This window comes from the organism of the source record quoted next, unplaced genomic scaffold (assembly GCF_019419815.1).
Source record: "Pyrus x bretschneideri cultivar Hongxiangsu unplaced genomic scaffold, Pyrus_bretschneideri_v1 Contig21, whole genome shotgun sequence".
In the NCBI taxonomy this organism is placed as follows: Eukaryota; Viridiplantae; Streptophyta; class Magnoliopsida; order Rosales; family Rosaceae; genus Pyrus; species Pyrus x bretschneideri.
In genome coordinates this window covers 2,323,861-2,337,361 of record NW_025999513.1, presented here as the reverse complement: position 1 = coordinate 2,337,361, position 13,501 = coordinate 2,323,861, and the positions used below count along the sequence as shown (strand labels likewise).

Here is a 13,501-nt window from a genome sequence, read left to right as displayed (position 1 = left end):
TCGGATCCTTGAATCGTGTTCGTTCATCGTATATCATGCGATCAGAAATTATTTTAAATATTTTTATTTAAAATTAAACGTAAATAGTATCTGATAAAAACTAATCGCATGATGTACGATAATCAAACACGAATTACAAATTTTCAAAATCTCAGCAAAAAGATCCGAAGAGGATCCAAATCCTGTTGGTATTTCTTCCCCTCACGCTCATACACGTCTCCGCAAACACGGGACTAGGAAAACGCCGTCGTATAATCCATGCCCATCGGTCTCCAGTCGTTTTTGTCCCTCTTCCATTCCTCGCTTTGGAAACTCCTCCCAATCTCCCAAAGCTATCTCCTCTTCGGTAACCCCGCCCAACTCTCCCCTTTTAAACTCCCCACCTTCTTCCTCCGTGACCGTACACCGCCGGTCAACACCAGTCACAATGTCGCAGTCCGTACATCTCCTCACCCCTTCCAACCTCGCCATCCCAAAACATCACTCCTCCTTCCTCTCCACCTTCAATCGCCGGTTGCCGGTCACCACCACCACCACAACCGCTTCCCCTTTCTTCCCAAAGCTCTCCATCAGAGCCTCCTCCTCCGATCGCAAGCCTTCCGTTCTCGTCACCGACAACGGCACATCCTCCTCGGGGCTCCAATCCTCTGCTTCGCACGCCGACCATGCACTCTCCAGCTCCATCGAGGTCGACGCCGTCACCGAAGCCGAGCTCCGGGAGAACGGATTCCGCTCCACCAGGCGCACCAAGCTCGTATGCACCATCGGTCCCGCTACCTCCGGATTCGACCAGCTCGAGTCGCTCGCCGTCGGCGGCATGAACGTGGCGCGCATCAACATGTGCCACGGCACCCGCGAGTGGCACCGCGAGGTCATTCAGCGCGTCAGGAGGCTCAACGTGGACAAGGGATACGCCGTCGCCATCATGATGGACACCGAAGGCAGCGAGATTCATATGGGTGATTTGGGTGGCGCCTCCTCCGCCAAAGCCGAGGTCCGTGTGTTTACTTCTTTGTGACATTTTATCAAGCACCTTATGTGCAATGAGTCATGCTGAGTGCTGATTGGCTGATTAGTTTGGTTTTCGAATGTACAGGATGGTGAAGTATGGACTTTTAGTGTAAGAGCTTTCGGCTCCACTCTCCCCCAGAACACCATCAATGTGAATTATGAAGGTTTTGCTGAAGGTAATTAAATTAGATCACCAAATTTCTTAAATTTTTAATCTTTTCTCGCTTTGTTTTAGGTGAAATGCGAAAATTGATGTATGATATGATGCTTGCAGATGTGAAAGTGGGCGATGAACTGCTTGTGGATGGCGGGATGGTGAGGTTCGAGGTGATCGAGAAGCTTGGTCCTGATGTTAAGTGTAAGTGTACTGATCCTGGTTTGTTGCTGCCTCGGGCTAATTTGACTTTCTGGAGGGACGGGAGTTTAGTGCGAGAACGCAATGCCATGCTCCCCACAATTTCTTCTAAGGTTTGCTCATTATTTTCGTTCTTTTACATAAGAAAAACATTGAGGGACTCATCGGGTGATGTATGTATTGAATTTCTAAATGTTATTTTTTGTATGTGACTTACATAGTGAGTAAAATACATAACGATGCCCTGACGAGCCTTCTGTATGTTCCAACTTCCGAATACATATATTTGTCTAGTTATAAACTATAATGGACAATTTGACATTATAACTAAGCTGGCCATTTTGGCCTGTAAACCTGGTATAGGATTCCACAGGGGCTGCATTCCACTCTTCACATTGTTTTTCGAACCGTATTAGCAAGGCTTTCGAATGTGCAAGTTGAATATTGATATATTTGATGTGTCCATTAGGAATTATCAAATTGTTCAAATTGAATTTTTGAATGCATATATGCATCTTCAATCACGTCTAGTGATGGTTCTGTTGCATATGCTTTTGTTTCAATATTTGTCAAAGCGTGTTCAAAACTAGTTAATTATTTAATGCCATTACTTTGAAAAGAGGAGAATAAGTTTCGAAAGGCTGAGCTAAAAGTCTAAGACTACACTTTTATATTAATCTTTTCTTCAACTTCCACATATGTTTATTTTCAGTTTTGAAATGACTTTCGTTTCTGAGATTCTCAAATTTAAATTATACTACTTTCTTCTGGTAAGCACAGCTTTGTCATATTATTACTATTTGGATAACTCTATTGTTGGTTTGTAAGCATGGAGTTATGGTTTCAGTGCATTAGTGTCTTCTGATATGAAGCATCCTTACCTACAAATTTCGTATCACAAAGATGGATTGTCTCTTGAGCGAGATTACATAAAGGAATCCCAAGTTTTGAATATTTTCATAATTATTAATTCGTGTCACAATCTCAAATTGGTCATAAGGCTAATTCTATACTCTGATAACCCTGTCTGGACTCTGGGGTATGGTCTGGTCTAACTTCAATTCTTAAAAGCATAATCATGAATTGGCAAACTTTGAAAAGTGTATATCATTTGTGCTTGTATATGCTAGCAATGACATGCATTTGTGATTGTTCTTCATTTCTTCTGTTATTGCTAAAATCTACTTGTGTTTTATTTCCACTTAATAATATTGGTAAGTTCTTTAAACTTATCTTTTGTTCTAACACTTTGAGTTTTCAATATATTCAGGATTGGTTGGACATTGATTTTGGGATTGCACAGGGTGTTGATTTTATCGCTGTATCTTTTGTCAAGTCTGCAGAAGTGATTAATCATCTTAAAAGCTATATTGCTGCACGGTCACGAGATAGGTAAAGAACTTAAGTCTTAAATACATATATTATACATATACATTTACATATTATTTCGTGGTCATATGTTTTCGTTCCATTATGAAGCCTCCTTCCTGTTGTTCCTATTGAGTATTGAGTCAGTGCTCCTGTTAGGCCATCTCCAACCGAAAGGGGGCCAAAGGGCCATGTTTAGCACTTTAGCCTTGCAAGAAATTATTTTTTAATGAACAATGCTAGGCCATATTTTGTACCATCTACAACCAAAGGGGCCAAAAGCCATAGGCCAAAACATAGCTCTTTGACAAAAAACTCATCTCCAACCGGAGGGGGCTATTTTTTAATATGTTCTATAACGAAAAGAACCTCCGAACAATAACCAACCAATAATAGAAAAAGGTTGTACCTAAATCAATGTATTAAAAGGCGGAGGCGTAGGCGAGGCGTTCCATGGGTACTCCCGCCTAGGCATGAGGCAAAGCCTCACAGGACCTAAATAATTTAATATATATTGTATATATAATTATATATTGAGATTAGAGTACTAAAAAACTTGAATTTTGAAACAAATTATGGTGGTTTGGAGAATTTTGAAACAAATTGAGGAACGAGATTGGTGTAAATTTGAAATATAGGATTGGGATTGAGAATTTAGGGTTTGAGGAATTGGGGAATTGTGGAATTGGGGATGGGGTGAAATATAGCAGAGAGAATCGGGTATTGGTTGGTTACAGAGAAAATGGGATATTGGGTGGTGAAAATAGCAGAGAATTGGCAGAGAAGGACTGCAGTGATTATAAAAATAAATAAATAATTAGACTTGGCCAAAGCGACGTCGTTTTGGGCCAAGTCTTTATAAAAAATAAAAAACCTTTCTTCTTCCTTGCGTGGTCGTCTTCTTCGTGAAGATGCTGCTGCAACATAGTTACAGAGCACAGAGTTTTCCAGAAAATTTCAGATTTCAAGCAAGATTTTGGATCACGGAAATGCCCAGTCAACACCTCAGGTGCGCCTCAGCCGCCTAGGTGCGTCCCAACGAAGCCTAAGCAAGTTTCTGCCCAATCCAAGAAAACAGAGGCAAAATTGCCAAAGCCCCGCCTCCAAGGCCACCTAGGCATGCCCCGAGGCATGTCTTTAAAACACTGACCTAAATCAACGTCACTAAATAGTTTAATGTTAGGTTTATGAAATAAATTAAATTTAATTATGTATATATGCAACATTCCACTGGACCAACCCCAATGATACTTTGGCTCTTGCATGCGTCCTGGTTGTATTATTAATTTTTTTAAGCCCAAATTAAGGTTTAATTATTAGTTTGTCCACATGCATGGTATAATTCTTTTGCAAAAGTACATAAGATAATATACTAAAAAAAGTACATAATATAAGAAAAATATATAAATAATATTATGAAATTTAAATAGTCAATACCGGGGATGTGATTACTTGCAAGATATGCAATTAAAATGTTTATTTTGTGTACGAAAAGAAGAGATAATTAATTAACTTTTTGCTAAAGCTGCTTTAATTAATTAAGTGGATGCATCACTTAAGAAGAGGTTCTGCTGCAATATTGTTTCTTTCAACCGACATGTGATTAAGCATGGAACTTGTCTGGTTTATGGTACCAGAAGGTGCTGGCTGGGCTGCTGCATCGGGCTGGCTGGCTGGCTCATTTTGGCTAGCCCGCTGGCCTGGTGTCTTATTTATGGTCTGGTGGGGCCCACAAGCCCTTTGGCCTAGCCCTCGGTTGGAGACGGTTTTCGTGTCAAAATAGGCTATATTTTGGCCTATGGCCCTTTAGCTGGGTCGGTTGGAGATGGCCTTAGTTCTTTCAGTGTTAAGAGATTTGATATTTCTTTCTACCACCTATATATATTTTGTAAGGTTTGTGGTTTGTGAAATTTCTTTTAATACGTTGGTTGTGCAATCATTTTGATTGAATAATTAAAGGTTAATATACCTATGTGCCACTTGAATTAGATATACTGAGATAAATATCATTCCCACTGAATATTTTACTTTGTCCAAGATGGTTAACATGTGTTCGTCATTTAAGATAATTTTTTTAAATTATTTTGCTGCAGTGATGTTGCTGTCATTGCAAAGATAGAGAGTATTGACTCGCTAAAGAACTTGGAAGAGATCATTCAAGCATCAGATGGAGCAATGGTAGCAAGAGGAGATCTCGGTGCTCAGATACCACTAGAACAGGTCCCAGCAGCCCAGCAAAAGATTGTTCAAGTTTGTCGGCAGCTAAATAAGCCAGTCATTGTGGCTTCTCAACTACTTGAATCTATGATTGAATATCCTACGCCCACTAGAGCCGAAGTGGCTGATGTTTCTGAAGCAGTGAGGCAGCGCGCTGATGCTTTGATGCTTTCTGGTGAGTCGGCTATGGGCCAGTTCCCAGAAAAGTCATTGGCTGTTCTCAGAAGTGTTAGTCTGAGGATTGAAAGATGGTGGAGGGAAGAGAAACGTCATGAAGCTATGGAACTGCCAGCTATTGGAACTTCATTTTCTGACAGTATTTCAGAGGAGATTTGCATTTCTGCTGCCAAGATGGGTAAGTATTCGCTAAATACGTTTCTAAGTGAGCTAAGCTAAGTAGTTATCTGTTTGTTTGCATGTATAATAGTACTATGGTTAGGGAACTCCCTGGGTTGGTCGTGTCTGTCAATATAAACTACTTGTAATAGATCTACACTGAGAGTCTTGATGTAAAGGGCTCCTGTGTTCTCTTAGGGTGGATTTATGCCAGGATTTCCATCTAGTGTAATATAAATTGCATCTTTCACTACAAGCAATAAACTAATAACAAAAGCAAATTTCTCACTTATACCAAACACACACACCCACATGAAAGTAATGTTGAGATAATCATATGTGATTTATGCATTTTGGTAGCCACATTGTATCTGGATTCTTTGTTCCAAAATGTTTTCCTTTTTTCATTGTATAAAATGCACCTCCTAAGTTGCAGCAAAGCTGAACCAACATATCCAAATGACATGAAAAATAATCTATTTTCTCATCTTTTAACTTTTTTTGGGATAGCATTTTGGCTGCATCTATTTTAAACATTTTAGTTCTTGCATGCCTTCATTTATTCTCAACCTCGTCGTAAGATGGCTAATTCAAAGGAATGATTATATTAGTATTGAGTTTATTGATCCTTTCTGCTTTCTGTTGAATTATATTCTTGTTTTAGTCATCGCTTTTTCTGCATTTGGAACAATATCTTGATGTGGTTTGCATTTTGCAGCCAATAATTTGGAGGTAGATGCTCTTTTTGTCTATACAAAGACAGGCCACATGGCATCTCTCTTGTCTCGCTGCCGGCCAGACTGCCCAATCTTTGCTTTTACTAACACGACATCTGTACGGAGACGTCTGAACCTACAGTGGGGTCTGATACCGTTTAGGGTGAGCTTCTCCGATGATATGGAGAGCAACCTTAATAAAACCTTCTCGCTGCTGAAGGCCAGGAATTTGATCAAGTCAGGCGACCTTGTTATTGCTGTCTCAGACGTCTTGCAGTGCATCCAGGTTATGAATGTTCCTTGAAAACTGGATTTCGTTTAGCCTGGAAGCATTTTCTCGATCCTTCTAGATTGTGTCATCTATCAAACTGCTAAGTTAATTGCTTTTGGTTGAAAGAAAAAAGGGGAAATCTGGAGGTGACTCAGCCTTCCCCTAATGATCTTCCCGGACCAGGCCTCAAGATCCCTCGTAAAGTTCACAGGAGCTGCCTGGTATTGTTCGTGAATTACCTTGTGAAATTAGTTTGCTTAATTAGTTTTAGGGCTATGACGAGAACCGTATCGTTGAAAGGCAGAGAAATATCTTTATGTTTTGGGATTACAGAAATAATGTTCCTATGTATTGTTTTGATGTGTTTCTAAAATTCGATCAAGCATGATCAACAATTAACCATTTTCAAGTTACTGTATAATGTCACCCACTGGTTTCTGAAATTGAATGTATTTGGGTTACTCATGTTGTTGAAATAAGTGGATGTAATTCATTTAGATCGTTGTAATTTTATTTTTTCACGTAGCCACATTGATTGGATTGCAGATGTGCTTTTCATCGATGCGTTCGATTCATCCAAATTTGAATCTCTTTTTATAATCTAGTGGAATTTGCAGTAGAATACTATACAAATATAACTTCATAATATCATCAAATATGTAAGCTTGGGCATTCATTGCTGTATTGGGCTTTGAGCGAATATTCCCTTTTTTCTCAATTGCATATTGGTGTGAAAATTCTACATAAGAAATGAGTACGGTGGCATATATTCAAGTAATAAAAGATATGTACAATGAGCAACGATTTGCTAAGAACTTAAGGATAAATTAAAAGTTTCACATAATCATATGATTACACCAAGGTTCATCTTTAAGTTCTCTATCTTTTTGTATTGGTAATAGACAAGTTAACATGACATATTCAAGATGATAGCACTTGGTGTATGCTTTTCGTAAATAATATAATGCTAACAGATAAAATGCAAGAGAGAGTGCAAAGCTTAACTTTTGGCAGAAAGTGTTGAATTTAAAGGTCTTCTTCTAAGTAGTTCAAAGATAAAGTATATGGAGTGCAAGTTCAGTGGGGGTCCAAATAAGATAGGAGTGAGAAATGGAGATCAGGAAGTACCAAAGAGTAAACACTTTCGTTATCTTGGATTCTATCTTGCACAAAGATGAAGAACTAGATGGAGATCTCAACCATAGATTACAAGTTAAGAAGTGAAAGAGTGCATCATGTGTGTTGTGCGATCGTCGTATGCTAGCAAAGCTCGAGAAATTTTTTTATAGGACGACAATAAGGCCATCAATACTTTATGGCATGAAATGTTGGGTAATAAAAAAGTAGCAAGTGGAGAAAATGAATGTAGCAGAGATGACAATACTCCGTTGAATGTGCTGGGACACAAATAAGGATATGATTAAGAACGAAGATATAATCAAAACCGTCAAGAATATGAAATTTTGCCAAAATTGAACTTTGCCATTGGACCCCAGCCACCCCAGCATGGTATGGTACAGGCTAGAAGCAAGAAACAAGCCAAAATTTGGATTTGGATCCTCTCCTGAGCCCAAGGAAAGGATCCTCTTGACCAAGACATGTGGACGGTTGAATGAAAATCCAACAACTATAATTATTATAACTTTAAAGTGATCCTCCTGTTTGTAGCCGTTAGATTTTCATCCAACGGCCCACGTGTCTTGGTCAGGAGGATCCTCTCCTTGGGCTCAGGAGAAAATTTGGCTTTTTGGTTGAGAAAAGGCAGACCAAAAGGAGCAGCTGCAGGCTGTAGTAGAAGCAGCCCAACAAAGCTTGGCCGAGCACAAAAAAAAGCCCCAACATGTGGCAAAAAAAACTTGGGCTGCTGGCCCAAATCTTTTTTAGCCCTTTTTTCTTCGCAAAAAACCTAAGCCCCAAAATGGAGGAAAAAAAAAAAAAACAGTCTAAGCCCAAACAGTGGGCTGGGTGTTGCGGGCTGTTGGGACCTAAAAATGTCATATACAATCCCAATCATGTCTCAAGGCCTAATTGTTGTGAAAGCGTCACAAGCCAAGCTTAAATTCATGCATAAAGTATGAAACAAAGAGTATGCAAATTTATGATCATGCCATGTTAATAAAGTTTATTGGATGCCAAGCCCATGCAAATCACGCATATTTATCATGGTAACCTATATTATAATATGAATATATTAGTATTATGATACGAGTCACATCATGCATATGTCATGCTTAAATGAGCCCATGCCACTTAATGGGGCTTGTCGTGTGGTTTGTGGTGTTGATGGTTATGGATGTTCATTGGCCTATGTGGAATTAGAATTGTGGAAGACTTTTGGGCTGCTTGGGAGCACCAAAAGTCCTAGTCCATGATTTTTGCTTCTTGTGGGCAGGCTTGAAAGAGATAATAGCTTTAACCTTACTCTTTTCCCTTGCAAACCAACTAGAATACATAGGAAACAACCAAAACCCAAAGCTGTACTAACCAAATCACATGTTCATCTAGAGTCGCGCGTTTCTTTTATTGTGCAGAAAGGAATCTTTCTTTTCAAGCTCACACATGAAAAAGAAGAGAGAAAGCAGGGATGAGCATTACTAAAGCTGGACGCATGTTGTGGGACTTGGTTTAGGAAAGGTGTTGTTGGACTTGATCCAGGAAGGGAGAAACTTTGGGCAATGTGTTCAAGCAGACTTCACAAGGCTCCTAGCCTCTGCAGCATTATACCAACAAGGAAACCTGTAGCAACAGCCAAGGAAAGATGAAGGACGACTTAGCTGAATATGGGTTCAGGTATGATTCAACTAACGATGACTATAAAATTGTCAAACTTGTGCAGTTTTCTACCAGAGATTATGTTAGGAAAATTTTATTTAAACCCATGTAACCTCTTTCTACCTCCAACTTAAATTTTAAATATTAATTGTCTTTTTTACCCTATTGCATAATTACCATCAAGTACAATATAAAATTAATAATAAAACTTAAATTTATCAATAAACCCACACCCTATAATTAAACCCTACCATCACTCCTTATTTATCCTATCTTCATTCTGGCTAAAACCCTATAAGCTCTTATAGAGAAAAAACAAGTTTTTTTTTATTGATAGATGGTGATAAAGTTTTGATCAATCCTCCAACTAAGTTATGACTCGACTTATGGAAATTTTTTGTTTGTTTGGTTTCAATTTTTCTTTAGAGTTAGAAGATGAGTATTTGATTTTTAATTTTTTTTCGTCAATCCCAGATTGCTCACAGTTTAAACTTTTTGCACTTGCCAAAGTGAAAGTATTAAACAATTGTTGTGCACACCAAATTTCTAGGATATATATGAAACCCTTTCTATGAATTTAAGTTTTTTAATATTTGTTTAAAGGAGATCTCCACATCAATTAGATTGCAGACAAAAAAATTTGGTTTATGGCCCAAAATAACAACTACTGTACTTGAATATGCTCACAAATACTTTAACCTTCAGAAGATTCGAGTATATTCAAAACTCAAGGTTTTGATTAGAAAAATACTAGTATAAATTACAAAAACATTAACATGTGAAGATGAATGTTAGTTTTAAACAACTATTTTTTTATACAATGTTAATAACAGCAGCTATACTAGTCACTAGTATATATACAAAGAGTATCGTTGTTTAAAACTCAAGGGTTGTTTAAAACTCAATTGACACTTGCCATGAAAACAATTAAAGAATTTGGAAATGGATTGGAATTGGGAGTAGTTAGTTGAAGAGATCACGGTCGAAAGAGGGACAAATGACCCATAATGTTTTTTTGACTTTTGAGTCTCTTTGAAAACAAAACTATTCAATTTGAGAATTTATTTTTTAAATGGGTGTAAAGATAACTTTACTTTTGAATTGGATTTGGGAGGATAGTTTAGGTAATAAATTTGGGTTTAAAGAGATATTAGTTCTTTAATTAAAAATAGGGTTAATGACAAAAAACTACCTCAAGTTTGGGTCAAATGACACTTTCATACCTCATCTTTTAAAATTGACAATGTCATACCTCATCTTACGAATTTGTGTCAATGTTATACCTTCCGTTAGCTTGGCCGTTTATTTCTCAGTTAAATGCTGACGTGGCTTGATGCGGGACCCATTTTTATTAAAAAATTAATAAAAAAATTATTAAAAACAAAAAAAATCATTTAATATTATTTAAATATTAAAATAATAATAAAAAAGTACATAAAAAAATAAAAAACAAACAGCCATTATCTTCCCTCTCCTTTCTTGCATCTCCCCCTCTCTCTTCCCCATCATCTTCCTGCAACCCAGCAACCCAGAAAAGAAGAAGGAGAAAGAAGAAGAAGAAGAAGAGAAAAAAAAAAAAAAAAACAGAAGCAAACCCGTCCACTCCCACCCAACCCCACCCCCCCCCCCAACCTAACCCGCAGAAGAAGAAGAAGAAGAAGAGGGAAGCAGAAGAAGAGAGAAGAAAAAAAAAAAAAAAAAAAAAAAAAGCCCAGTTTGTCCCCCTGCAGAAGAAGAAGAAGAAGAAGAGGGAAGAAGAGGGAAGAAGAAGAAGAGAGAAGGAAAAAAAAAAAATAAAAAAATAAATAAAGCCCCAGTTCGTCCCCTGCAGAAGAAGAAGAAGAGGGAAGAAGAAGAAGAAGAAGAAGAAGAAGAAGAAAGAAGAAGAAAAAAAAAAAAAAAAAAAAAAAGCCCCAGTTCGTCCCCTGCAGAAGAAGAAAGAAAAAAAAAAAAAAAAACAAACAGCAGCAACCCAGTTCGCCCCCCTCACACCCACCCTCTCATCTCCACACCCATTCCCCACCCCCCCTCTCCCCCCCCCCCCCCCGGACCCCCGCTGCCCATTTTCTCCTCGCCCAGGAGAATGGGTTTTTTTTTTTTTTTTTTTTAGGGGTTGTAGATAGTGGGTGTGAGGTTGGGGTGCGAAGGTGGGGAGGTTGGGTGTGTGGGTGTGGGGAGAAGAGGGGGTGAGGAGCAAGGAAAACAAATTGGTTTTTTTTTTTTTTTTTTCTCTGCTGTTTTTCTGGGTTGTAGTTGCAGAAAGGGGAAGAAGATGAAGATGGGGAGAAGGGAGAGAGGGGGGGGGGAAAGGGAAAATTGACGTTGGTTTTTTTTTTTTTTTTTTTTTAAAATAATTTTTCTTTATTATTTTAATATTTAAATAATATTAAATGATTTTTTTTTGTTTTTAATAATTTTTTTATTAATTTTTTAATAAAAATGGGTCCCAGATCAAGCCACGTCAGCATTTAACTGAGAATAAACGGCCAAACTAACGGAAGGTATAACATTGACACAAATTCGTAAGATGAGGTATGACATTGTCAATTTTAAAAGATGAGGTATGAAAGTGTCATTTGACCCATACTTGAGGTAGTTTTTTGTAATTAACCCTTAAAAATAATAGTAGAGAATAAGTTGGGTGAAGAAAAAGGTTAAATAGATTCAAATAAAATTTCTCAGGTCAGTGTTTATAGCCTAAAATCGAACTCATGGCAAATGATCCAAAACATGCCTCGGTTTTAAAATGCATGAAATTCAAATCATCTTTTTGAATGGTGCTATCAATTGGGTGATGTATAACCCATTAGATATAAACCAGAACATAATTTTGACATTAGATCTTGCCAGTGAGAAGTATAACCAATTTCCGACCCATACCGTCGATGATGCGGATATTATGTCGTTGGAGGTATTGGGAAACTCTTTATGCACTTGTGTTAGACATCTAGACGACCGAATAGATTGTTGGATTCTGAAGGAACATGGCGTGAATGAATCTTGGACCATGCTTTATTCTATTCGGCATGGAGATGTGCCTTGGTTGTAGGATTCTTGCAAGCCTTTGGTGCTTACAAAGAATAGTGAAGTGATTTTTTTTATGACAGACATGGGTAGGCTTTGTTGGGTTGATATAGCGAAAAAAAGTGTCAAGGAAATTGAAATTGGTGGTCTTCATTGTTGCTCTGAAGCAACCATTGGCATGGGGAGCCTTTGCCTTCTTGATGGAGACCCTTTAATTTTTTTGGAGGCAGAAGATATCCCCCTCTCCTTTCTGAGAAGAGGAAAATTTCCAGCAGTGAAAGGCCTCTGGATCTTGTAGCAAAGCAACCAGAAGATGATCAGAATCTGGGAGAAAAGTAGTTTATTGGCACAACAATTCCGTGCAATTACAAGTTATGAATCTTTTTGGTTTTTAATGCAACATTATTAGTAATTTTGTTGGTTTTCAGACTTGTTTTCAACTGGTATCGTTATAAATTCACCTCTGCTTCGGTGGTGCATGACTTTATTTTCGTTCTTATGGTCTTCTGGTATCTCGCACATATCTTACAACAGTTCTGTGCAAAACATAGAAGTTGATACTTGCACTCCGCGATGCTACTTGCACTACGCGATGCTATTATAAGTTGGAAAATAACGACGTCTTCTGAATGTGTTAATGAATATTGCTTTGATCAATTATATTTCTCAATGCTGCAATGGCAGCGGTTTATATACAAAAAACAACCATAAAGATAGCAGATAAACAACAATAAAAGATGGCAGTAGCCATGTGAATAAAGGTGGCAGTAGCCATGTGAATAAAGGTGGCAGTAGCCATGTGATTGTGCAGGTTGAGTTTATTCCTTCGGTCTGTTGTCCAGGTTGTACAGCTTGTCCAGGTTGTACAGCAGATTGCAGCGGGAAGGTTGAATTGGTGGTGCTGATGTGGACCTTTCGTTAGGGTGTAGAGATTTATCCAAACTAGGTTTATCACGCCCCCGCAAGCTGACAGGGCGTTGACGAACAGGAAGCTTGGAGATAAGATAATGGAAGCGAACAGATGACAAACCTTTGGTTAAAAAATCGGCAATTTGGTCTGTGGTAGCCACATAACCAACATCAATTTCCTTGCGAATGACCTTGTCCCGGATGTAGTGATAATCCACTTCAACATGGCGCATGCGAGCTTGATAAACGGGATTGGAAGCAACAGCAATGGCACTGATATTATCACACCAGAGACGAGGTGGCTGTAATGGAAGATATAGATCACGGAATAGATTGCGAAACCATGAGAGATGGGCAGAAGTATAGGCAAGTTGACGATACTCCGCCTCTGTGCTAGACCGTGACACTCCACGTTGCTTTTTCGAACTCCAGGAAATTAAATTATCTCCAAGAAATATGCAGTGACCGCCAGTGGAACGACGGTTATCAGGGTCACCAGCGTAGTCAGCATCAGCGAAGGCA

General features: G+C 38.4%; 1 protein-coding gene across 1 annotated transcript; it reads left to right on the top strand.

The window, feature by feature from the left end:
* Positions 1-289: 289 nt before the first annotated feature.
* LOC103964761 (pyruvate kinase isozyme A, chloroplastic) lies at positions 290-6,771 on the top strand. The gene is made up of 6 exons (XM_009377733.3): positions 290-994; positions 1,097-1,187; positions 1,286-1,479; positions 2,637-2,758; positions 4,828-5,306; positions 6,006-6,771. Exons 1-6 carry the CDS (start codon positions 428-430, stop codon positions 6,305-6,307), a joined length of 1,755 nt encoding a protein of 584 aa, XP_009376008.2. The 5' UTR covers positions 290-427; the 3' UTR covers positions 6,308-6,771.
* Positions 6,772-13,501: the final 6,730 nt, after the last annotated feature.

Excerpts from the sequence above, each read along its gene's own strand:
- LOC103964761 (XM_009377733.3), top strand. The coding sequence starts at position 428 with ATGTCGCAGTCCGTACATCTCCTCACCCCTTCCAACCTCGCCATCCCA. Across the intron at positions 995-1,096 it reads CCTCCTCCGCCAAAGCCGAG|GATGGTGAAGTATGGACTTT; the intron begins GTCCGTGTGTTT and ends TCGAATGTACAG. Across the intron at positions 2,759-4,827 it reads GCTGCACGGTCACGAGATAG|TGATGTTGCTGTCATTGCAA; the intron begins GTAAAGAACTTA and ends ATTTTGCTGCAG.